This window comes from Hibiscus syriacus, unplaced genomic scaffold (assembly GCF_006381635.1).
Source record: "Hibiscus syriacus cultivar Baekdansim isolate YM2019G1 unplaced genomic scaffold, ASM638163v2 tig00110895_pilon, whole genome shotgun sequence".
Taxonomy (NCBI): Eukaryota; Viridiplantae; Streptophyta; class Magnoliopsida; order Malvales; family Malvaceae; genus Hibiscus; species Hibiscus syriacus.
The window spans coordinates 767,772-794,368 of record NW_024062903.1 but is presented as its reverse complement, the minus strand read 5'-3'; the positions used below and the strand labels follow the sequence as shown (position 1 = coordinate 794,368).

Sequence of the window (26,597 nt, the reverse complement as noted above, 5' to 3'; positions counted from 1 at the left end):
AAGATTGTAACTTGAACACAAATATTGAAAAATAAATGCCCAAAGTAAAATATCACAAAATTTCATTAATGACTAAAACAAAATATTACAAACGGAGAAGGACCTAAAATGCTATTAGACTTTTGCGCTAAAAACATGATGAACCCCCAGAACGACGTCGTTTCACGTTTAATATATATAATACAAACCAAGCTAAAACTAACCACCCCTTTTCATTTGTTTTGTTTCACTTTGGAAGAGGAAAGAGAGAGTTTACAAACTCTCTCAACTTCCTCGTCGGGGAAGGGCAACAACCGCTCACCGCCAGCAAATCACAGCCGTCTACAGCGTCCGGAGGGAGTAAAACACCTCTAAAATGCTCCCTAAGTCTCTTTTAACTCGAATCTTAACCCCTTTTTGCCTAAAAAATAACATAGACTCCAGATCTAATGTTTTACCTTTCGAAAGCTTGAAAATCGACGACTCTAGAGCTTCCAACGCTTCGAACTAAGGTATGTTTCTCTCTTTGTTATTCTTTTCCTATTCCTTTGGTTGCTCTCGGATTTTTCTCTGTGTGTAGGTTGCTCTTTTTTTTCTATTTAAATCTCTTTTTTTCTCTCTCTCTTTCTTCACTTTTTTTTCTTTCTCTCCCCAAATCCCCCTCCCTTTGTTGTTGAATCTGGTTGCCTCCAATGATTTTCGTTTTTAATCTGGTGGCTTGCATGTTGATGGATTTGATGCTTGTTGCTACCGAGAAGATAGGGCATGAGTGTCCTATTTTGCTTGTGTCAGGACCCCAATTCTCATTGGGATTTCTTTTAGATTTGTTTCTCTTTTTTTTTATTTATTAATTTTCCATTTTTTCACTATTGATGTTGATATCTTGTCACTGTAGGTTGAAATGGCAGTGTCAGAGACGGTCGATGGCAGCATCAACAAACAGTGGCGGCGATAATATCTCTTTAGGATTAGGGGTTTAGAAACCCTAAATGTCACTAATTTAGACCATTATATGGGTTCAGATCGTGTGGCTGAGGGGACTACGACGCATGGCTTGAGATAGAACCCTAATCGGGTTCTTGGTCAACTGTTTGGGCCATGAAATTGGGCTCTTGTCGGGTCTGCCATTGGGTTCCATTATTGGGCTGAAACCGGGTGGGTTAGGTTATGCTTTGGGTTTGTTGGGCTTCGGGTTTGAACCTATAAAATGTAATTATAATAATAATAATTATTAAAACCCGGACAAAAACGGTGCTAACAATCGCTTTCATTCACAATTTTGCTTACCGAATTTGATTATTCTCTTGATTCCGTGAAGATTACCGAGTCAGGTAAGACACCACAGTTTTCATATGGCCATTGCTTTTCTTTACGATTCCATTATTACTATCCGTACAGATTCTCACAAAATCAAATTTAGGGGGTTGTGCTCGAAGCATTTGCTTCATTCTCAAACCCTAAAGACGTATAATGCGTGTTTTTGGTTGAATTGGTACTCAAAATTTAATTTAATTTTACAAATGGTGATTCTAGTTCAAGTTAATTTCAAGTATTGAAATTCAAGTTGTAGAAGAATGGTGGCATTAGTTGAAGATTTATACGTTTACCAATTTGTATTGAAATTCGCATTTGTAGGGCGACATTAGCTGAAAATCACGGATTAACTTGGTGTATTAATAAATCTTACAAGTGTTTATACATATAGGATAAAGTATATTGTTTGTTGGTCAAATATTGATATATGATTAATCCTTTGCTTAACCATTATTTTGTTTATCAATCTGATTCGGTACGTTTTGAGACTGTTTCTGGAATGTTCTGGCCATTCATTGAAGTTTTATGGTTTTATCATTATGGTAGTTTGTAACTTTTCATGCAGTGCTGATTGAAGTATTGTTCGATCTGATTGTGCGTACGTTGTAGTTATAGATGCCTAGATGGATACTGATGTCAGTCAGCCAAAACAGAAGCGGTCAAGAACAAGGTGGACGGCATCCCTTGATAGGATATTTGCGGACTTGGTAGTGAAGCAAATTCAATTAGGAAACAGACCAAACAATGTTTTTGACAAGAAAATATGGAATACCATTCGTGATGAGTTCAACAAGCAAACCGATCTCAACTTCAATAACAATCAGTTGAGGAAGCACCTGGATGTTCTACGGACACACTTCTATAACATCAAATCAGCGTATGATCAAAATGACTTTGCTTCCATGGAGGACTCTTGTTGCATTGGGTTTGACCCGTGGGAAGAAATCAGTGTACGTTTCCGTTCAACTTTCTGTGTTCTTACACGTCAATTGTCTGTTTCTGATATATAGTTTTACGCTTACAGACACAGCCTAGACCCGAGCCAGTCAAAACCAAGGACTGTCCCATATATGACCAACTTTGCACAATATTCACGGACTCGTCTGCTGATGGGAAATATGCCCAATCAAGCCACTTTGAGGGGCTGGACAAAGTTGCTGGAAATGATACCAGTAGCTTAACTTCATGTCCAGATGGAGGATCCACACATACTGATAATCCATCAACGTCAAGATTAGTCCAGATGGAGTATTGCGGAGAGAAAAAGAAAAGACCATCTGAGGCACAACCTTCTTTGGATCAGAGCATAAAGGGGGAAGCAATGTCAGAGGCTATGGCAGGAGCCATGCTAGATATGGTTGCTGCTTGGAAGTCAAGGCGGACATTTGTCATGAAACCAAGTGAAAACAAGTTTAGCATAACTAATTGCATTAAAGCATTGGATGAAATAGAAGACATTGAAGAGTGGCTCTATTTTGCAGCTCTTGACCTCTTTGAATACCCCAACTTAAGGGGAACGCTTATTTCTTTAAAAAGCAGCAAGATAAGGCTAACATGGTTGAGAGGGAAGTGCAAAAAACCTCCAACGACATCCGTCCAGGATATGGGCTGAATCTTTTGGCTATTTTGAAAGTGTAAAGATCTTTACTGCAATTGTTTAGTCTTAGGTAGGTAGTTTGTTCATACATTGGCTACATAGTGCATATTGATAGATGAGATGTTTTAGTTATGGGGCTATCAATGCGCACAGGCATGCATGTGTACATTTATTTTTGCGAATAGTGGAATCATGCTTTGGCATTGGTTGGATTATAGTACAGTCTTGCTGTTATTCTCTTTTTTTTAGGACGTCAACCCATCATGGTGAATACTCGTGTGCTGCTATTGGTGTTCTAGTCAACGCTAAAACAATGTTGACTCATGAAGCAAATATCGATGATTTTAGCATCAGCACTGAAAAAATGAGCAACTCTTAAGATGTAGGGCTTGTTTCGGTTTAGGTTCAGAACATGCATTGATTAAGTTAATGCAGCAGTTGAGAAAAGTGGAATCCAAGGCTTTGGGAAAATCCTTACCTCACATGCCTTCCCTTTTTCCTTCATATTTTCTCATCTTTTGCCCAATGCCCAACCCGTGGGGTCTTATTTTTTTCTGTTATTACATTTTTGCTCTTTTCCCCTCCATTTTTGGTTGCTTACAACTTACTCGAAACATGCCAGGCTTTAAGAGGAATGGATATACATATCCCTGACCTTTTCGTGATACACGTCCAAAGCATTAGCTAGTATCATTATTTTTCATCTTTTAAAACATGTACCCATAATAATATTCTAAATCCCATACTTGATTCACTAGTAAAGATTGCCTATATATATTATAAGTATCTCGTTTATTAGAACAATTATGTCATTTTATTAATACTTAAACAAGATTGGTATTCCAAGTGCGATTAGATATTAGGTTCTTTAAATACAATTTAAGGTTTGAATGTAGTATTATGAATAGAACAAACTAAGCCGAGACGATTGTTTTAATAATATATGTTTACAAAATTTGATTTGAACTAATTAGTTGATGGGTTGAAAACTAGTGATTGTTAAGAAATTCATTTTATTTCGTAAAGAACTTGGACCTTAAGAATAAAAAACATATTATATAAATTAAAATCTTGTTCATGTTCGTTCATTTAATAAATAAACGAACTTCCCGCCGCACAGTTCATGAACGGTTTGCTGAACGTTCAGTTCATTTAGAGGCCTACCTGACAATTCTCGCTCAACTAAGTTTTTTAGAGTATTTCCTCAAGTGATTAAGAGGATCTCGAACCATTAGCTCATAATTAAGATTTTAGATCCTTTTAGTATATTTTTTTACCCCTTCGGTTTATGGGGGCCAAGATATTTTCAAGTTTTAACTTTGATTATGTCTTGTTTGACTGGTATTTATAGCATATTTTGGTTGTGAGAACTGGAAGAATTCCTCCTATTTGGGAATTCATTAAAGAAAGAATTAAAGAGAAAGAGAATAAACTTAGGCAACAATTATCAGTTATCGTTTTTGGTTTTGTGTTATGCAAGCTTATGGTAGAGACTTGTGCAGTACTTGCTTAATTGACTAAATCCCATGGACTGTTCATGTTTTCTGGAATTTATAACACTGATTTTGTTACCGACTTTTTAACTTCGAGAAGTGTTTTCTTTTGTCAGGAAATAAACAAAATGATTGGATCCCTTCTTACCAGAGGACTTGTGTATGTCTCATCTTACAACTGATTCTCTTTCTCATTTTAGTTTTAATTTATTCTTTTACTTGAATTGAATCACTTTTTTGCTTTTAAATATTTTGACAGGATGGTTTTTGGTTATGCTTATCCAGCATATGAATGTTATAAACTGTTGAATTGAATAAGCCTGAGATCGATCAACTGCGGTTTTGGTGCCAGTACTGGTAGGTCTTACAGTGCTACGGTTGTTTGTGAAGATTGTGCAAATGTTATTTATGGTGTAACATTTCTTTTGTTCCGTCTTCCCAATCTTTTTCTTGGTTTCAGGATATTGGTGGCTGTTTTAACAGTTTGTGAGCGAATTGGTGATACTTTCATTTCATGGTAAGGGATAATAAAACGAGAAGGCTGTGTTAATGTCTGTTTTTTGTTTTCTCACCGTGTTCCTGCTTTGCATTTTGAAGGGTTCAAATGTACAGTGAAGGTAAGTTGGCATTCCGTATATATCTGTGGTACCCTAAAACTAGGGTAGGTGTACTATCTTTTAAAGAAATTCTAATAATATTTACACCGCCATCTACGTCTTGATGCTTGTTTTTAACTGGCTCTCTGTTTTCGTTTATGTTAGGGAACTTCTTATGTGTATGACTCTTTCTTTAGACCATATGTTGCTAAACATGAAAATGAAATTGACCGTAACATGTTGGAACTAAGAACTAGAGCTGGAGATATGACAGTTCTTTACTGGCAAAGGGCTGCAAGCTATGGCCAGACTAGAGTTTTTGAGATTCTGCAATATGTATCACAGTCAACCCCAAAACCTCAACATCCTCAAGTATTTATCGAATTAAAACCAATTGTATTTGGTGCTGCATTGCAAACAACAAACTTAGTTCGGTTAAACCTCTCATCATCACGCATTAAACTGACTATACAGATGTAATGGATGTATATTAGTTGAAAAGTAATTAATCTATGCCAAAATCCATTTTTGTACTGATTCAATCATCTTGAAGTTTATATTCTGTTCTACGTGACTTCTTAATTCTCAGGCACAAGGTACCAAGGCTTGCGAACCCTCTAGTGTGCCTAAACGTCAAGCATCTAGTAAAGCACAATCAGCACAATCTGGGGCTAAACAACCGGCATCACCGACATCTAGCACATCTTCAAGTCAACACAAAAAGGAAGTAACTGAAGATGTGGGACCGTCTAAGGTTCCTTCCCAGTTGGCTAAACCACCTACCCGTTCAGCATCCTTAAATAGCCAGAAAGTAGATACTGCATCCGAATCAACCAGCCAACCTGCTGCGGAAACTGAAAAAGAAGCAAAGCGAACTGAATCAAGCCACCTTCTCCGGAGGATGAAGGCGCGAAGCCTCCTCCAAAAGAGACTCTCATGGAAGAAAGCGTTACACTCACGCGCAGTAGATTAAGGAAAACCCGATCTGCAGCCCAATAAAATAATGGTATTAGTTCTTGTTCTTCCAGGTTAGTAGGCATACAATGGTACTGAATAATGTGTTATTAACATTGATGTAAATTTGTTGTCTTTTAGTTTTGATTTCAGCTGTTGAATTGTTGCTTTATTGGTTTAAATAACTTAATATCACGGGTCCTTGTTGTCAATTGTGCAACTACTGCTTTCGTCTGGCATTAAACCACGCTGCTGCTTTATTATAATTAGGCGGTGGATTGGGTTAAATTATTTATTGAACATAATATCTACATTAATGTATGGTTGTAGCAATTAAATTCATTTCTTGCAGCTTTTAAGAGTTTACAATGACGTTTGCACTAATTTATGACAATTATAATTGTATTATATGAATTTGTGTGTCGAAGTAAATCATGATTAGAAATTTAATAATAATATAAATACAATATGTATACATATGAATGCATCGGAATTATATAAAATAAATCATAACCTCATAAAAATATAATATAATAAATTTTAGTTATATAAATTAATTTCTTGATACAAGTATGAATGTGCATTGAATTATGGGTTGTTTGTTTGTCTTTTAATAGAATCATTCAGCGTTTAATGTTGAACCGTTTAGTATTCAGCGCGTTTGTTTCGCACCTCTGAATGATTTAGTGCTGACTGATTCAATACTGACTAATTCAACAAAACAATGTTGAATGATTCAACACATAAGTATATTATGAATGATTTAGATCAATTATCAAACAACATGTCACATTCAGAACTAATTCATATAGAGTCTCCGAATCATTCAGGACTTAATCATTTTGAAATAACAAAGAATCCCAAGACAAGTATGTATTTGTTCCGATTTACTTATTTATTTTGTAAAGATAACGACAATAGTGACGGGAAGGATCTCCGGCCTAATAGATCCTTCCTCTAGGCACAGAAGATGACAGAACACTAGCTCTTAGAAGTTTAACTAAGGTTAAATTGTGTTATTACTCCCTGTACTATATCTAATATTACAGATTTAATTTAATATTTTATTAAAAATTTTATGATAGGGGGTAATTGGTCGATGGCTGAGAATGAATCCTCCACGTGTCAAGCATAATTCAACTTTGGAGGACCGAAAATGAGATTTTAGCGGGAATCTCGCTCGACCAAAATAACGGGGCATATCCGTCAATGAAACATCAAGAGTATAACACCTAAACAGAAAGGCATAACATATAATATAATTTAGGACTTTCAGAAAAAAATATATAATTTAGGTCAACTTTGATTTCCGTCCTTTTATTGTATGAAAATTTAATATGTAATCCTTCTAATTTGACATAATTGGATTATTTATTTATTTATTCTTTCTGATGAAATTTGATCTTTTATATTTAAATGTAATCAATTAGTCCAAACTATTAACTGTTATTTTTAATAATATTATTTATATTTTAAAATATTTGTAATCGTTCAAATGGCATGTAAAATTGTTATTAGATCAAATTATTTTATTAAAATGTTTTCGAAACAATTTAATAGAAGTAGCAAAGGGAATTAGAAATTTGAATTAATAGTATTATAAAATAGGTAAACTAAAATACTAAATCATGTTAACTATGGAATTGTGTTGTTATACCCTTCAGTTCACATCTAACTCTGACTTGTGAGATCAAATTTCTAGTATAGTAGAGGGACTCAGACCAGAATTTTACTAATAATTATATTATCATATTCGCTTGGAAACTCCAGTGCCGGTGTTCTTGTCCGGCAAGAACTCACCAATTAAACAAATTTATGAGCAGATATGTGGCAGAGACAGCAACAGATCCTTTCGTTAACTTTCTCTTTAACAAACTGACCCTGTTTTGTAAACCACATTACCTCACAGTAGTTTCAGACCCTTTCTGCTCTGCATCAGATTCTTTTCCCCTGCATTTCTCTTTAGCATATCTGATGTCCAATGCGTATGCTTTGATCTAGATCTCAAGTTCAAGACTGTGTTCCTTTGAAGTGACAAAAGAATGGGGGAAAAATCAAGGTCCAGGGGATTTCTGGGGTGGTTTCTGGTGTTAGTAATATTGGCTCTGGTTGTAGGAGCTGTTGTTTATACAATAAAGAAGAAAATGGTCGACAAAAAGGATAATAAGCCACCTCCCGTTCCAGGTCCTCCAGGCGCTATCGACAAGAAGTATTCCGATGCTCTCAAAATCGCAATGCAATTCTTCGACGTTCAGAAGTGTACCCTTTCTTTACCCTCTTTCATTCTTATTCAATTTTGCTTCCTTTTAGGATACCCTTTAACTTACGGACTCAGATTCAATGTTTTCTACTTAAAACAAGTGGTTTAGTCAAGATAATTATTCGTAATCTTCGACTTCTTATGTTTGGTTCTTTTGTTGGTAAAATTCATCTTAGATGTGGGATTATTTCTTGTTTGTTGTTGTAGCTGGTAGATTAGAGGATAATAAGATATCATGGAGAGGAAATTCGGCGTTAACGGATGGAAGTGAAGCGAAATTGGATCTGTCTAAAGGGATGTATGATGCTGGGGATCACATGAAATTTGGATTCCCAATGGCATTCACTGCTACTGTGCTATCCTGGGCTATCCTCGAGTACGGCGATCAGATGGAGGCGGTGAATCAACTGCAACCGGCTCAAGAATCGCTCAAGTGGATAACCGATTTCCTTATCAATGCCCATCCTTCGGAGAATGTGCTCTATATACAGGTTACCATTGTCTTTAACTGCCATCTACTCTTTTGGATTGGTGTAGCTATATGTAGTACATGAATGTCTGCTCGATTGCATTTTGTTCTTGTTTGCTTCATCATGCCTTTGTAAATTTATGTTTTGGATTATCGGAGTGGCTAAGGGTTTCGATACAGGTTTTAGATCAGGAACATGTTGGATTTTAGGTTTATGTTTCTGATGATGTAGTGATGGGTTGCCATGAAATCATGAGATATGTTGTCATCATGAGAAACCTTGTGGCACTTCTGCATTTGTATTGTGAACCATACTTGTCTGGAATCTGATTGTACAATCCTGTGACCAAAAAGCCTCTGAAATATTTCTGACCTCTTACATTTTTGCTTCCGAAACTATGGCAGGTTGGTGACCCTGAAGCAGACCATAAGTGTTGGGAAAGGCCCGAGAACATGAAAGAGAAGAGGCCTCTCACACAGGTGAATGAATCCGTTCCTGGGACTGAGGTTGCAGCCGAAACTGCTGCAGCTATGGCTTCAGCGTCCCTGGTGTTTAGGGCAGCTGACTCAACATATTCAAGCCTACTTCTTAGACATGCAAAGCAACTTTTTAGTTTTGCAGACAATAATAGAGGTTCTTACAGTAAGAACATACCAGAAGTTGCTACGTACTACAATTCAACAGGATACGGAGATGAGCTCTTATGGGCAGCAAGCTGGCTCTATCATGCAACAGGCGATCAATCATATCTCAGATATGTGACCGGTGAAAATGGGAACCAGTTTGCTCAATGGGAAAGTCTTTCCTGGTTTAGCTGGGATAATAAACTTGCAGGAACCCAGGTAAGGTCCTCTTTTAGAGGAATTTGAAACAAGACCGTAGCCTCTTGTTTACCGTTTACGTCTTTGTGCATAGACATGTCTCAAGCATTGAAGTGAGTTTTCGGAGGGAAAATAAATAGATAGCATTAGCTTGAATTCATTTCCAGCACGACTTGTTTGAATTCTCATTTGTAAAGCTGCTAAAGAAAAGAACGAAAGGTTTACAGCATTTCTTTAACCTCAAACCATTTAGCTTTATTTGTAGGAAAGTAATTCAAATTTGTTAACCAGCCTAAGCTAAATGCAACTATTGTAGGATATCTAGCCTCGTTTGTCAGATTGAGCATGTTGTGCTTCTCCGAATATATATCATCAGAACCATAATTTTACTTAGTGTCATTCTGTTTTTTCTTTGAACATAGTGTCTGATTATGCTACATGTATGCAGGTTTTGCTTTCCAGGTTAAGCTTGTTCGGTGCCAAGGGTGCCTCTGGGAATTCCGGCCTTGAAAACTATAGGAAGTCTGCCGAGGATGTTATGTGTGGTCTTCTACCAAAGTCTCCCTCTGCAACATCCAGCAGAACCGACGGTAATGTCTTCTTTAAAGCTAAGTCACTTGGATTCATATTTTTTCTATGTAGATTGTAAATCCGAAAAAACGAAAAGGCTCGAAGAAAGTTTATTACCGAACCAAATGATTTGAGACTTAATAAATCAACATAGCAATACCCTTCAACTGTAAAATATGTATTCTTTATTATTCTTTAGATGGTAAATGTTAATGCCGGACCTTTATTACCATACTTCACTTTTCTTTTTGGGGAATTACATATACTTTCAGATCACCTAAGTTGCAGATAAACTGAATTAGCTCGGACACTTTGGATATATTTTGTTTACCGGTATAGGCTTTACGTTGCAGGTGGTCTTATATGGATCAGTGAATGGAATTCTCTGCAGCATCCGGTTGCTTCTGCATTTTTAGCTGCTCTTTATAGCGATTACATGCTTACGTCACAGACGGCAAAGCTAACCTGTGGTGGCCGTTCATTCAAACCATCGGATCTTAGAAAGTTTGCCAAATCACAGGTACGCTGTTTACGTTAAGATGCAACCAAATATTAGCAATATTTGTCGAAAGTGTTACTCCAGTGTAATGACTAGTATAATAATAACAATCTTTGCTTCCAGGCTGATTATGTCTTAGGCAGTAACCCCTTGAAGATGAGCTTCCTTGTGGGATACGGCGATAAATACCCGCAATACGTGCATCATAGAGGAGCTTCAATTCCGGTAGATGCGACCACCGGTTGCTCCAATGGCTTCCACTGGCTAACTTCACCCAATCCCAATCCTAATGTAGCTGTTGGAGCTCTTGTGGGAGGGCCTTTCCTAAACGAAACATTTATCGATTCCCGGAACAACTCAAAGCAAGCTGAGCCGACCACGTATAACACTGCACTCATTGTCGGCTTGCTTTCGAGTTTGGTTACCACATCTTCTGCAGTTAGATCCTTCACTTGAGAAGTAGTCATAGAATGTAATCATTATTACATATTTGTTTTGTGTACTATATTCGTAGCTGTATCAATACCTTCGTTTTGCTCCCAACTTTAGCATTCTGGTGGTTTATTTTACACAGCTGAACACGGGTACGGCCGGTTTAGTTGCCTGCACTGTGTTCATTTCTTAGAATGTTGGATTTATTACATATAATTTTCTGAAACGAAAATTTTTAAAGTTAAAGTTCTGCTCAGCTTCCATGAATCATTGACCGTCAAATGAAATATAAACTTTCACGGTTCAAAAAAATTTAAATGCATTAAAACTTGAATATCATTAAACAAAAACTTATAAAAAATTCAAATATAAAAAAAATCACAAATCAAGTGACTTCAGTAATTAAAAGATTGTTGTTTTGCATTAATGTTTCGGGTTCGAATACTATTAAATGATTAAGAGTTTTTGAATAAATATTATCAGTTTATAAAAAACAACTTAAAGAAAAAGAAATAAAAAGAAGGAAAGACTTGAAACAAAGAAAGTAGAAAAACTCGTACCACAAAAAATTAAGGAAAATAAAACACACACATATAGAGAGAAAGAGTTAGGATCTACTTACATTCAGGGTCGTGGCTAGGTTTTCGGGGGCCCTGTACAAATTCTTATAAAGGAGCCCTATTTTTTAGATATATTCGATTTCGGGGCAACAATAGTGGTTTTTTTTGAAAAAACGTCGCAATAGGTCCATCTATAGTGGTGTTTATTGGAAAAACGCCACTATATATATACTTTTTTGGGCATTTTTGGGGGCTGCACAATAATAGTGGCGCTTTTTGAAAAAAACTTCACAATAGGTCCAACTATAGTGGCGTTTATTGGAAAAATGCCACTATATATATATACTTTTTTGGGGCTATTTTTTGGGGGCCTTGCACGGTCGCGCAGTTCGCGCCGCCCCAGCCACGCCTCTGCTTACATTATGTAAAACTAATAAGTTTTACACTAATTTATAGCCATTAGATTTAAATAAATAAATACCTAAGATTTAATTAAAATTTATAACATAAATAAATATATTTAACTCACAGTAAAACAATATACTTTTCTTATTAGAGTTAGAGTTTAGGAAGTTGAGTTTAAGATTTAGAATTTAGGGTTTATGGTTTAAAATTTAATATTTAGGGTTTAGAGTGTATGATTTATAATATAGAGTTTATGATTTGAGTTTGGGGTTTAGAATTTTGGATTTTGAGGTTGAGATTTAGGGTTTTAGGGTTTAGGATTTTTGAATTTAGAGTAAAAGAAGATATTATTTTACAGTGACTTAAATAAATATTTATTTATGAGGAATAAATTTTAATTAAATCTAAACTATTTATTTATTTAGGCTGATCGGATACTATCTTACTTGATCTGTGTCTTACCAAAGATATGTCGGATCCGAGAGTCGGTTACAGTCAATGAAGGATTAACACCCTTGAACTGCCCTTTCAATACTAATTAATTTCCAGTTGTCTTTAATTAAGAAAATTGTAAGTTTAATTAAAAGGTAAAATTTGATCTAAGTTACTTACCTCCGATCGGTTTAGACGAATACCCTTAAAAGGTTAAAAATGTTAGATTTGTAAAGTAATATGTTGAATCCAAAAGAAAGATAAAGGTTAAATTATACTACTTAAAGGAAAAAATATACATGTTGGTGGAATACAAGAAATAAAATAAAATGCTCATATTGAATCACACAACAAATAAAAATAATGTAAAGAACAATGTCTTATTAAAAAGTGATGCTAATTGCAAGCTTAAATATAAATAATAAAATAGATAAATAACAAAAAAAATCTAATTTCCAAAAAAGAAGAAATAAGAAAATATAACGTAAAATAAAGTGAAATAAGAAACAAAATAAATAAGATAAGTAAAACAAAGTTAAATAAGATATGAATAAAATAAAAAAATAAAAATAAAAAAAAAACAAAAACAAAAAATCAAAAAAGTAAAAATAAAAAAGTAAAAAAATAAAAAATTAAAAAAAGAATAAAATAATATATATATATATAATAAAAAGAAAGAAAGAAAGAAAGAAAGAAAGAAATAAATAAGACCCTATGTAAAGGAAAAATTAAAAAAAATAAAAAGGAAAAAAAAATATATATAACATGTTAGAAAAAAAAGTAAATAATGAAAAACAGAAAACAAAGAAAAGAAGAAAAAACAATAAATAAAATATATATACATATATAAGTAAAACATTAGATTAAATAAATAAACAAATAAAGAAAAAAGAATTAATTAAAACATGGGGAAAAGAATAATAAAGGGCTAAATTGCAAGAAAAAAGAAAGTAGGTGGTGAATTTCAAAGGAAATTGGGGTTAGAATTGAATTTAAGGGGGGTAAAATGCACTTTTAAAAAATGACAGGGACAAAAAAGGTAATTACCCCTCTTTTAACGAAAACGTGTGGATCCCAGGCCTTGGATTGGGTCACACGCGGGTCACCCAGCGGGTTACTATATAACCCAAAATTATAAACATATTTCATAATCATCCCCTATCTCAAAAAGATCAAACTGAAAACAAAAAAAAAACATTTGCCTTGTTCATCGTGTTCTTCATGAAAACGAAGAACACGACCGCCAAACCCAGAATCTGACTGGTCACCGCCTCGCCAGTCGTCATTCATCGACGGTGGCCAATTTTTTTTTCATTTTTCGAAAGCCCTTCTTCCCCCTTCTCAAAAATCCAAACCATTTTTTAAAAATAGCCTCGGGGAGGGCTGAGAAAAAAGATCTCGGTCCCTCCCTCTTTGTTCATCGGTCGTTCAGTTTAGGGGGCTTCTTTGAACCCAAAACAAAAAAAAAAAAAACAAGTATGAACCCAAGCTATTAAACCAAAACAAGCATGCAAGCCGAAAATACCAAAAAATACCTCTTTTATTTCGAAGATTGTAAGGTTTTTTTGCTCCGATATTTTCACTTTCCCTTTCACGTTTACAAGTGTGTGTTTTCCTTGATTCTTGTATGTCTTTGATTTCGGTTTACATGATTTTATAGCCATAGAATCCTAGTTAGACTAAAACGCTACATCTCTCTTGGTTGAACATTTCACGAATGACTTGCCAGATGATTCGGAGTATAGGTTAGTTACTGTGTGTGTGAGGACTCTTCAAGAGTCCTCAGTTAACCGATAGCTGCTCAAGTGGTCGCGTGGCGCTGAAAAGAGACAATAGAACCCTAGCCTCAATAAATATGTGGACTGGTCTTTGGGGTTGACTTGGGCTTACACATAGAACCAAACCCAAATGAAAGCATTATTATACCAATAATAATATAATATAGTATAAAAAATGCCATACGGTTTAAATAACATATGTATTTTATATCATATATAAAAACATTTATATTATATATAATATACATAACATATTGTAATGGGGTCGGACGAAAATATGTGCCTACAATTGCCCTTCTTTGCCCACAGTCGTGTAACGGGAATAGGGCAAAGATTACAAGACACAATTTTTGTCCATATCGAATGTCCTCTGTCATAGAGTTGAAATTCGATGGTATGATTGATTTGCTATAATCAATATGGACTGAATTAAAGATGACTCTCTTGATGTAAGGTTGAGTTGAACTGGAGAATCCTGAGCACGATGTCCTTCACTGTAAAGTTGAAATCGAGCTCAAAGTGTTGGAAAGTAGCTCCTGGATCGTCTTCTAGCCCAATATACTTTGTCGTGAAGCTGCTATTCGACCTGAAGATACTGGTTTTTTCATTGTTGTGTGACAAATGACTCATTCATCGTGAAGTTGGGTTAATCTTTTAGGTACGATATCCTTCGTTGTGAAGTTGAAATCGTAGGTAAATCGGAAAGTGGCTTCTTGTTGCCAATCTTAACCTTGGTCTTCTTCTCGACTCAAAGACCTTGGTGTGAAAATTTGACCGAAAAGTAGTTCCTTGCTGCTACCTTACAGTAAGTATGCTCTCGAGCTGAACGGAAACGATCTCGAAAGTTCTTGTTGACAAATAACTCTTCCTACCTTTGAGTTATATTGTACTTGGCTGGGAAATAAACCCCTGTTGTTGCAGATAACTCATTTACGGTGAAATCAAGTCGATCCGCTAGGCACGATATCATTCTTTGTGAAGTTGAAATCGTGGAGGGCTCATTCATTGTGAAGTTGAGCTTTGAAATGGATATCCTTCATTGTGAAGTTGAAATCCCATCTTGTACATCGATCACTTCGAGTTCAATATCCTTCGCTGTGAAGTTGAAATTGACTCTAGCAAGAACCTACAAAATTATGCATATATGTGATGCTATGGATGCAAAGCTCTTAGGTGTGCCTAAAATGCATATGTGAGATATGTTATTTTAGGATTCAGAGAGAAATCTCAATCTCTGGTTGTCAGCCTTGATGACACTTGACTCTGGAATCTTGAATTTCTGATTATTGATCTTGAATTCTTCAACACGTTTAAATCCGATGTGTAAAATTTTATTTTTATCCTTGATTTGGGAAACGCTCTTCAACCATCTCAAGTAGAGTGCATGAGCCTTGATCGACTTTCGAGTATCTGTACTTTTCAAAAACATCTTTGTACAGTAATATGCAATTATCTTTTTCAGAAATGAAAAAATCATTAGGTTTAAATTCAACCCAAAATGCTTAAAATAATTGATTTAGAGAAATGGTCGTATTTATTCATAAGGGAAAAAGAACAAACAATACATGACAAACATTCTGAAAGATAAATACATACATGAAATATGAATGGATGTCTTAGATTTCAATAATGCGGGCGCTTCTGAACTGATAAATCGTTAAGTGATCGTAAACGCAGCCTTTGTTAAGGGATCTTCGAAAATGCGATAATGTTCAGGAGACTGTAACCTTTCTCTGACTCGTTAAGTCTGTAGAAGATTCAGATGTCGTGATGCTTTATTGTCTGGATTAGGGACCTTTTCTAAATCATTATCCAAATTGCCCTTTCGGGTTTTCAACTTGGAGCCATCCTTGGTTTCAAGACGCCCTTTTCGGGTTTTCATCTTGGACCTGCCTTATTTTTTTTCTTTTTCTTTTCTTTTTCAATTTAGGGTGCCCTTTCAGGTTTTTGTAACAACCCGAAAATTTCAAAATAATATTTAATTGGGAATTGAGGTTTTAATTGTTAAAATTGGTGGTTTTTGGGGACTAAATTGGAAGTTTTTAAAACTTGAAGCTTGTTTTAGAGTTAAAGAAAATTCAGGGACCAAACCCTGAATTTACCTTAAAATGTTAGGTATGGGTTGTTATATACGTGAATTGGTTTCTGAAAATCAGAAACCAATTCCTCCCAAATTCCCTCTCCCAACCTCAACTTCCGATGACGATCCCGACGCCGTCCGAATTCCGATCGTCATTTTAAAACCACCATCGTGTTCATCATCGAGCGAGGAACAAACCCTTCAATTTAATTGAAGTGAAACACTGCCAAACGCCGTGAATTTCAAGTCAAAACATCGACGTTTTTTTTAGCTCAATCGCCTAGAAAATCCTAAATTCATCGCCGATCGTTGCTCCGTTTACGACACCTCCCGCACCATCGTGTTCCTTGTGCCTTTCCGAGTCCGCCGGTGTCATCCTCGGTCTCCGTTGACGGTGGTGCGTGGGGAGGTGAACCGGTCAAAGTTTCCGATTTGATGAAATCGAGCTCTCCGCCGTTCAAAAATTTGAACCGATCTTTGTAAATATCTCGAAATCGCTCAAAATAATTTTTAGAAATTTTTCCGTGATTTTTAGAGCCCCGGAAGACACCTCACGTGCCCACACGCGTCGCCGCAGGCGAGTGAAATCTGGAAACCGGTTTGACCGGTCATGACCCGTTGACCCGACCCGACCCGTTGACCCGACCCGACCCGACCCATTGACCGGTGCTATTATGGGACTTAATTCGGTGTCGGTGCTATACTGAGAATTAATTCAAAATGGGTGCTATTTTGGTAATTTTTCGAGAAAAAAATGATATCCTGGGAATTAATTCAAAATTTGTGCTATTTTGATAATTAATTCAAAAAGGGTGCTATTTTGGTAATTATTTAAAAAAAGGTGCTATTTGTGTAAAATGTTTGACAGTTTGTTGACCTCCTTTGACCAGAACTTTGACCGGCTATTAAACGACCTTTGTTTTCGACCGAGTATACCTATTCTGACATTTTTCGACGTTCCAAATCCGAATCCAAAGTCCGTTTCACCAAATTCGAACTCGAAAGTCTCCAAATTGTCAGTCAAACCCTTTTTCTTTGACTTTGATCAAGAATTTAAATATACGAAAAGTCAAACTTTATGTTTTTCGACGTCCTGAATCTGATTCTGAAGTCTGTTTTGCCAATTTCTGATCCGAAATTCCCAAATCGAGCTTGTAAACCCAAAAAGGCTTAATATTTTAATATTTTGATTATTTAATTGAGATTTGGTCAATGATTTATTCAATGAAAATATTTTATGAAGGTACTCGTGTTTCACCTGAGCAAGGAACAATTAGGTCCAGTGTTATCCGTTTGTCAGATCAGTCCGAACCGCGTAATACGAGAATTACCCGTAGGTTTTCATATATTATTTAAATAATATTTAGATTATTTATATTAGGATTCCAATATGGATTTTTCCAATTCGTAGGATCTAGCGCTGCAGCAGAACGTGATCGACAGACCCAGTAATAGGCTTCCCTATCTGATTCCTAGACTGTTACAGGTGTGTTTCCTGACAGTGTTATTTTACCGTTTTAAACTATCATATAAATAGTTTATCTGATTTTTGACCTGGATTCTGATATGATATTTGACCTGAATTTTTATATGATACTTGACATGGACTCTGTTTTGTACTTGACCTGAATTATGTTTTAATTTTTGATATACATATATCCGTTATAAGCGGAATATGATTATTTTGGGGGGGATATTGTTGGAGGAAGTATACCTGGAGGTTCCTCTGCTGTGTGCTCAGGACCTTATTTACCGGCTCCTCTGCTGTGTGCTCAGGGCCTTACTGGACTTGTTGGTGGGTGTATGGTTCTGGGGAATCTACACAATTTGGACTTGATGGATGGGGGTAGTATTCATATAAAAAAATTATATATATAAATCATGTTTGATAACTGATTTTACTGGAATATTTTATTTGTACATTTTATACACTGTTTGGAGCACACTGAGCTTTTTAGCTCATTCTATAGTTTTTACCTTTTTTCAGATAACAGCAGACCATAAGCTAGCAGATTTGCATTAGAGATCAACTACTTATTTCGTACGAACATATATTTCTATATGTTTTTTTAGTTATATTTGGTGACATGTATTTGCTATCGTTTTGGACATATCTGTAATATTAATATATTTTGTGTAATATTCTATAAGTTGTAAAAAAAAACTCTGAAAGGGATATGTGACCACTTAGGTTTGAGTCTAACTTACAGACCGGGTCTGGGGGGTTACATTTGGTGGTATCAGAGCTTTCGGTTTTAAACACTCGGACTGTATATGGGTCCTAAACTTTGAATTTTTAAGAAAAAAAAATGTCACCTTATGTTATGATTTCAAGTTTTCTCGAGATCCCTGATGCTAATCTGACACATGTTTCAAATTCTTCTGTAGAGCCTTATAGATCCAACGATGAATGCTGCTAGAGGTCGTAGGACAGGTCGTAGACGATCCGATGTCAGCACGTGATCCTCCTGTTCCGCAAGTAGATCCGACTCTTTCTCATGACGATCAGTTTACTCCTATGGGAGACCCTCCCGTCACTGAAGATGAGGATTCTGAGATGAATGAAGACGCCATTAATAGAGGTATCTTCCGCATGTTCCAGAGAGCTGCTAGAGCCCCTAGTAACATGACTGCAGTGGAGATTTCAAATTCTCTAGTTGCTGCTGGTGTAGTTCCATTCGAGGGTATTACTGGTGGACCTCCGACAGACGTTGAGTATTGGCTGGAGGACACAGAGAGGATTATGGATGAGATGGACCTCAGACCTGAGCAAAAGCTAAAGGGGGCCCTAACTATGTTGAAGAAAGAAAGCTTCAGATGGTGGCAATCCATTTCTGGTAGTATTCCGAGGAACCAATTAACATGGGATCTTTTCAAGACGCGCTTCCGGAGTCGCTACATCGGAGAGAGATATCTGCATGAGCGACGCCAGGAGTTTCAGAACCTGGAGCAAGGTAATATGTCTGTTATGGATTACGAGGTGGAGTTCATCCGATTGAGTCGATATGTTCTTGGACTTGTGGACACTGAGACAGATCGATGCTTGAGGTTCAAGAATGGACTCAGGTATGAGATCAGGAGTCGAGTCGCTACCCACCGAGAAAGGAATTTTGATGCTTTGGTTGAGATAGCCAAGACTGCTGAGGAAATAGAACGACTGGGTATGGAGCACCATAGAGATAGTGATCGAGCTCAAACCCGATTCAGGAGGCCTTCTGGTTCTGTTAATTCTTCTGCACATCCTAGGAAGAGAGGCAGGGGTGATTCATTTCAGAGAGGCGGTGCGAGTGTCATACATGTTGCATCCGGTTCTTCAATTGTACATTCTTCTAGACATGGTGGATCATCTGGGTTGCAACCTTTGAAGATATGTGATTACTGTGGAAAACATCATATTGGAGAATGCAGAATGAAATTGGGCACATGTTATAAGTGTGGTTCTGGTGACTATTTTTTGAGGGACTGTCCAGAGCGAGATCGTTCATTTCAGACACCAGCTCGTACTCCCGCTAGTTCTCATAGTACAGTTCAGACTCCAACACGGGGACGTACTCAGGAGAGAGCACTTGGATCGGCTAGCAGAGGCCGAGCATCTCAGAGTAGGGGTCCAATCAGATTTGAGGCCAGACAACCTGCATTGGTTTACACTGCTAGACTTCGACAAGATCGTGATGGGCCTAATGTGACTGCAGGTACTGCTACTATTCATTCAGTTCCATACTTTTCATTGTTTGATAGTGGCTCTACAAATTCCTATGTATCACATTCCGTTTCTGAGGGTCTAAATATTCCTGTTGAGAATACTGAGCGTTCAGTGATAGTTCAAAGTCCCTTAGGCCAATCCATCGTGTTGGATTGTATTTTTAGAGAGTGCCCTATAGAGATCAATGGGGAGATTTTTCTGGCTGACCTGATGGAGTTACCCTTTGAAGAGTTCGATTTGATTCTTGGCGTAGATTGGTTGGACAAACATCGAGTAAATTTTGATTTTGAGACTAAAAGAGCTGTTCTGAAGACCTCAGATAATCGAAAGATTGTAATGATCGGGGAACGACGTGGATTTCTGACGAATGTTGTGTCTGCTTTGGTAGCGGAGAAGATGATCAAGAAGGGTTCCGAGGCGTTTCTTGCTTATATTTTGGACACTAGGAGATCGCAATCCGATATTGAAGGCATCTGAATTGTCAAGGAATTTCTCGATTTTTTCCTGAGGAGTTGCCTGGATTACCTCCAGATAGAGAAGTCGAGTTTGTGATTGAAGTCTATTCTGGTTCCAACCCGGTTTCAATGGCTCCTTATCGTATGGCCCCAAAGGAGCTTAAAGAACTGAAAATCCAACTCCAGGAGTTGTTGGATAGGGGATTTATCCGACCCAGTGTATCACCGTGGAGAGCCCCAGTTCTCTTTGTCAAGAAGAAAGATGGGACGTTGAGACTCTGTATCGATTATAGGAAACTGAACAAGCTCACGGTGAAAAAAAAATATCCTCTGCCCAGAATCGACGATCTATTTGACCAATTTCGAGGGGCTTCTATCTTTTCAAAGATAGACTTAAGATCTGGTTATTATCAACTTAAAGTGAAAGATTCGGATATTCCGAAGACTGCTTTCCGTACTCTATATGGGCACTATGAGTTTTTAGTAATGTCATTAGGGTTAACTAATGCCCCTGCTACTTTTATGGATCTGATGCATAGGGTGTTTCGACCTTATTTGGACCAGTTTGTAGTTGTATTCATTGATGATATATTGGTGTATTCTAGAAGTGAAGCAGAACATGAGGAGCATTTAAGGATTGTTCTTCAGACTCTAAGGGAGAATAAGCTATACGCTAAGTTGAGCAAGTGTGAGTTCTGGCTCAGCGAAGTGACTTTTCTTGGACATATCATCTCTGCTGATGGCATTCAGGTGGATCCAAGCAAAGTGGAGGCTATTCTGAACTGGAAGCAACCCAGAAACGTCTCTGAGATCCGTAGTTTCTTGGGCTTAGCTGGTTACTACCGTCGTTTCGTTGAGGGGTTCTCCCTTATTGCAGCTCCTCTGACGAAACTATTGAGGAAAGATGTTCTATTTGTCTGGTCTGAGGACCAACAAGCTAGCTTTGAGAAATTGAAGACTGTTCTAACTCAAGCCCTAGTGTTGATTCAGCCTGAATCTGGGAAGGATTTTTCTGTCTACAGTGATGCTTCTCATTCTGGATTAGGATGTGTTTTGATGCAAGAGAGGAAGGTTGTCGCTTATGCGTCACGTCAGTTAAGGCCGCATGAGCGTAACTATCCTACTCACGATCTGGAATTAGCTGCTGTGGTTTTTGCATTAAAGATCTGGAGACACTACCTCTATGGAGAAAAGTGTTATATCTATACTGATCATAAGAGTCTGAAGTATTTGCTTACTCAGAAAGAATTGAATTTGAGACAGCGTCGCTGGTTGGAGCTTTTAAAGGACTATGATTTTGAGATAGAATATCATCCAGGGAAAGCTAATGTAGTGGCAGACGCCTTGAGCCGTAAGGCGATATCAGATCTCAGAGCCTTATTTTCCAACTTGAGCTTATTTGATGATAATAGTTTGTTAGCAGAATTACAGGTTAAACCTACTTTGGCCGAGGAGATTAAGGCCAAACAACTCCTTGATAGCTCGTTGCTTCCCATTATTGAACAAGTTAAGCAAGGATCGAGTTCGGAGTATACTGTGGACCAGGATGGTATTTTGTGTTTTCACGGTCGTTACTGCGTCCCTAAAGATGATGAGTTGAGACGGGTTATTCTTCAGGAGGCTCATAGTAGTCCTTATGCTATGCATCCTGGTGGGGACAAAATGTACAATAATCTCAAAGAACGCTACTTTTGGACTGGTATGAAAAAGAATATTTCAGATGTTGTGGCGAGGTGTTTGACTTGTCAGCAGGTTAAGGCAGAGCACCAGCATCCATCTGGATTGTTACAATCAATTAAGATTCTTGAGTAGAAATGGGAGCGCATTACGATGGACTTCGTTACTGGTCTTCCTTTGTCTACTTCTAAAAAGGATTCTATTTGGGTGATTGTTGATCTACTCACTAAATCAGCGCACTTTATCCCTATCCGGATTAATTATTCTCTGGGCAAACTGGCTAAGTTGTACATTTCTGAGATCGTTAGACTTCATGGTGTTCCGTTGTCTATCATATCTGATCGAGATCCGAGATTCACCTCCAGGTTCTGGAAAGCTTTGCACGAGGCTTTGGGTACTCGTTTGAATTTCAGTACAGCTTTTTATCCTCAAACTGATGGACAGTCTGAGCGAGTGATTCAGGTGTTGGAGGATATGTTACGGGGTTGTGTGATTTATTTTCGTGGTAGTTGGGAAGATTTCTTGCCGTTAGCTGAGTTTGCTTACAATAATAGTTATCAGGCGAGTATTCGCATGGCACCATACGAGGCTCTGTATGGACGTAGATGTCGTACTCCTATATGTTGGACAGAGTTGTATGATAGAAAAACCTTTGGTCCAGACTTGGTTCGAGAGACTGAAGATATTGTCAGACTGATCCGTGATCGCTTAAGAGAGGCATTTGATAGGCAGAAGTCATACGCAGATAAGCGACGTAAGGATATCGAGTTTGAGGTTGGAGATCAGGTTTTTCTCAAGGTATCTCCATGGAAGAAGGTATTGAGATTTGGACGTAAAGGTAAACTGAGTCCGCGATTTATTGGGCCGTATCGTATTCTGAAGAAAGTTGGACCTGTTGCTTATCAGCTTGAGTTGCCTTCAAAGCTCAGTCGTATTCATGATGTTTTTCATGTTTCTATGTTGAGGCGATACCGTCCAGATCCAGATCACATCATTCAGGTTGATGAGGTAGAGCTGAGACCTGATTTGTCATATGAGGAGGAGCCTGTTCAGGTTTTAGAGAGGGATGAGCGAGTTCTTCGGAATAGACGTATTCCAATGGTCAAAGTTCAGTGGAGTAATCGTAGCCCCTCAGAAGCTAGTTGGGAGACATTGGAGTCAATGGAGGTTCAATTTCCTCATCTGTTTTCATAAGGTAAATTTCGAGGACGAAATTTCTTGTAGAGAGGGAGAATTGTAACAACCCGAAAATTTCAAAATAATATTTAATTGGGAATTGAGGTTTTAATTATGAAAATTGGTGGATTTTTGGGGACTAAATTAAAAGTTTTTAAAACTTGAAGCTTGTTTTAGAGTTAAAGAAAATTCAGGGATCAAACCCTAAATTTACCCTAAAATGTTAGGTATGGGTTGTTATATACGTGAATTGGTTTCTGAAAATCAAAAACCAATTCCTCCCAAATTCCCTCTCCCAACCTCAACTTCCGACGACGATCCCGACGCCGTCCGAATTCCGATCGTCATTTTAAAACCACCATCGTGTTCATCATCGAGCGAGGAATAAACCCTTCAATTTAATTGAAGCGAAACACTGCCAAACGCCGTGAATTTCAAGTCAAAGCATCGACGTTTTTTTTAGCTCAATCGCCTAGAAAATCCTAAATTCATCGCCGATCGTTGCTCCGTTTACGACACCTCCCGCACCATCGTGTTCCTTGTGCCGTTCCGAGTCTGCCGGTGTCATCCTCGGTCTCCGTTGACGGCGGCGCGTGGGGAGGTGAACCGGTCAATGTTTCCGATTTGATGAAATCGAGCTCTCCGCCGTTCAAAAATTTGAACCGATCTTTGTAAGTATCTCGAAATCGCTCAAAATAATTTTTAAAAATTTTTCCGTGATTTTTAGAGCCCCGGAGGACACCTCACACGCCCACACGCGTCGCCGTAGGCGAGTGAAATCTGGAAATCGGTTTAACCGGTTTGACCGGTCATGACCCGACCCGACCCGTTGACCCAATCCGACCCGTTGACTGGTGCTATTCTGGGAATTAATTCGGTTTCGGTGCTATTCTGGGAATTAATTCAAAACGGGTGCTATTTTGGTAATTTTCGAAAAAAGATATCCGGGAATTAATTCGAAATTTGTGCTATTTTGAGAATTAATTTGAAAAGGGTGCTATTTTGGTAATTATTTAAAAAAGGGTGCTATTTGTGTAAAATGTTTGACATTTTGTTGACCTCCTTTGACCATAACTTTGACCGGCTATTAAACGACCTTTGTTTTCGACCGAGTATACCTATCCTGACATTTGTCGACGTTCCAAATCCGAATCCAAAGTCCGTTTCACCAAATTCGAACTCGAAAGTCTCCAAATTGTCAGTCAAACCCTTTTTCTTTGACTTTGACCAAGAATTTAAATATACGAAAAGTCATACTTTATGTTTTTCGACGTCCTGAATCTGATTCTGAAGTCTGTTTTGCCAAATTCTGATCCGAAATTCCCGAATCGAGCTTGTAAACCCAAAAAGGCTTAATATTTTAATATTTTGATTATTTAATTGAGATTTGGTTAAAGATTTATTCAATGAAAATATTTTATTAAGGTACTCGTGTTTCACCTGAGCAAGGAACAATTAGGTCCGGTGTTATCCGTTTGTCAGATCAGTCCGAACCGCGTAATACGAGAATTACCCGTAGGTTTTCGTATATTATTTAAATAATATTTAGATTATTTATATTAGGATTCCAATATGGATTTTTCCAATTCGTAGGATCTAGCGCTGCAGCAGAACGTGATCGACAGACCCAGTAATAGGCTTCCCTATCTGATTCCAAACTGTTACAGGTGTGTTTCCTGACAGTGTTATTTTACCGTTTTAAACTATCATATAAATAGTTTATCTGATTTTTGACCTGGATTCTGATATGATATTTGACCTAAATTTTTATATGATACTTGACATGGACTCTGTTTTGTACTTGACCTGAATTATGTTTTAATTTTTGATATACATATATCTGTTATAAGCGGAATATGATTATTTTGGGGGGGATATTGTTGGAGGAAGTATACCTGGAGGTTCCTCTGCTGTGTGCTCAGGACCTTATTTACCGGCTCCTCTGCTGTGTGCTCAGTGCCTTACTGGACTTGTTGGTGGGTGTATGGTTATGGGGAATCTACACAATTTGGACTTGATGGATGGGGGTAGTATTCATATAAAAAAATTATATATATAAATCATGTTTGATAACTGATTTTACTGGAATATTTTATTTGTACATTTTATACACTGTTTGGAGCACACTGAGCTTTTTAGCTCATTCTATAGTTTTTACCTTTTTTCAGATAACAGCAGACCATAAGCTAGCAGATTTGCATTAGAGGAGATCAACTACTTATTTTGTACGAACATATATTTCTATATGTTTTTTTTAGTTATATTTGGTGACATGTATTTGCTATCGTTTTGGAAATATCTGTAATATTAATATATTTTGTGTAATATTCTATAAGTTGTAAAAAAAAAACTCTGAAAGGGATATGTGACCACTTAGGTTTGAGTCTAACTTACAGACCGGGTCTGAGGGGTTACAGTTTTCATCCTAAGCGAAATATTTTTTGACTACATCCGAATTGACGGGATTTGGCAATTTCGGCCTGCCCATTTCAGCTAGGATAAGTGTTTCTCCGGAGATGGCTTTTTTCACGACATAAGGTCTCTCCCAATTTGGCATCCATTTTCCTCTGAAGTCTTTTTGAATTGGCCAAATTCTCTTTAGCACAAGGTCTCCTTCATGGAATACTCTTAGGCGCACCTTTTTGTTATGTGCTCGAATCATTCGTTTTTGGTAGATTAGACCATGATGAATGACTTTCAATCTCCTTTCCTCTATTAGGTTCAGCTGATCATATCAGGATTGCATCTATTTTGCATCATTTAGTTTGACTTTTGACAAGACCCGAAGTGATGAAATTTCTACCTCAATGGGCATCATTGCTTTTATCCCATATGCTAATGAAGATGGGGTTGCCCCAGTCAAAGTTCGTACCAAGGTTCGGTAAGCAAACAAAGCAAAAGGCAATTTCTCGTGCCAATCCTTGTACGTCTCAGTCGTTTTCTCCATTATCTTCTTGATGTTTTTATTTGCTGCTTTTACTGCCCCATTCATCTTTGGTATATAAGCAGTAGAGTTGTGATGCTTTATGTTGAATTGCTCACAAGGAGCATCCATCATCTTATTGTTCAAGTTTGTAGCATTATCAGTAATGATCCTTTTAGGTAAACCATACTGACATATAATCTATTCCTTCAAAAACTTACAAATAGTGGACTGAGTGACACTAGCGTATGATGCAACCTATACCAATTTGGTGAAATAATCAATTGCCACAAGAATGAACCGGTGATCATTTGCAGCCTTCAGATGGATTTGCCCGATAATATCCATGCCCCACATAGAAAAAGGCCATGGTGATGTCATCACATAAAGAGGCTGAGGTAGAACATTTATTTTATCTCCGTA

The 26,597-nt window shown here is 37.3% G+C and overlaps 2 protein-coding genes and 1 pseudogene across 4 annotated transcripts; all 3 read left to right on the top strand.

The window, feature by feature from the left end:
• Window positions 1-215: 215 nt before the first annotated feature.
• LOC120146020 (L10-interacting MYB domain-containing protein-like) lies at window positions 216-3,105 on the top strand. Of its 3 annotated transcripts, none has more exons than XM_039159686.1 (4): window positions 216-491; window positions 875-1,310; window positions 1,909-2,243; window positions 2,318-3,105. In XM_039159686.1, exons 3-4 carry the CDS (start codon window positions 1,917-1,919, stop codon window positions 2,903-2,905), a joined length of 915 nt encoding a protein of 304 aa, XP_039015617.1. In that variant the 5' UTR covers window positions 216-491; window positions 875-1,310; window positions 1,909-1,916; the 3' UTR covers window positions 2,906-3,105. The 3 variants fall into 3 exon arrangements, with proteins under 3 accessions (XP_039015617.1, XP_039015616.1, XP_039015615.1); XM_039159685.1 differs by having other exon boundaries at window positions 1,903-2,243; XM_039159684.1 differs by having other exon boundaries at window positions 875-1,471; window positions 1,903-2,243.
• Window positions 3,106-4,511: 1,406 nt separating this feature from the next.
• On the top strand, window positions 4,512-6,149 carry LOC120145850 (annotated as a pseudogene).
• Window positions 6,150-7,787: 1,638 nt separating this feature from the next.
• LOC120145975 (endoglucanase 10-like) lies at window positions 7,788-11,086 on the top strand. The gene is made up of 6 exons (XM_039159655.1): window positions 7,788-8,192; window positions 8,401-8,684; window positions 9,068-9,505; window positions 9,933-10,074; window positions 10,408-10,574; window positions 10,677-11,086. Exons 1-6 carry the CDS (start codon window positions 7,976-7,978, stop codon window positions 11,007-11,009), a joined length of 1,581 nt encoding a protein of 526 aa, XP_039015586.1. The 5' UTR covers window positions 7,788-7,975; the 3' UTR covers window positions 11,010-11,086.
• The last annotated feature ends 15,511 nt before the right edge of the window (window positions 11,087-26,597 follow it).

Excerpts from the sequence above, each read along its gene's own strand:
- LOC120146020 (XM_039159686.1), top strand. The coding sequence starts at position 1,917 with ATGGATACTGATGTCAGTCAGCCAAAACAGAAGCGGTCAAGAACAAGG. Across the intron at positions 2,244-2,317 it reads ACCCGTGGGAAGAAATCAGT|ACACAGCCTAGACCCGAGCC; the intron begins GTACGTTTCCGT and ends TTACGCTTACAG.
- LOC120145975 (XM_039159655.1), top strand. The coding sequence starts at position 7,976 with ATGGGGGAAAAATCAAGGTCCAGGGGATTTCTGGGGTGGTTTCTGGTG. Across the intron at positions 8,685-9,067 it reads AGAATGTGCTCTATATACAG|GTTGGTGACCCTGAAGCAGA; the intron begins GTTACCATTGTC and ends AAACTATGGCAG. Across the intron at positions 9,506-9,932 it reads ATAAACTTGCAGGAACCCAG|GTTTTGCTTTCCAGGTTAAG; the intron begins GTAAGGTCCTCT and ends ACATGTATGCAG.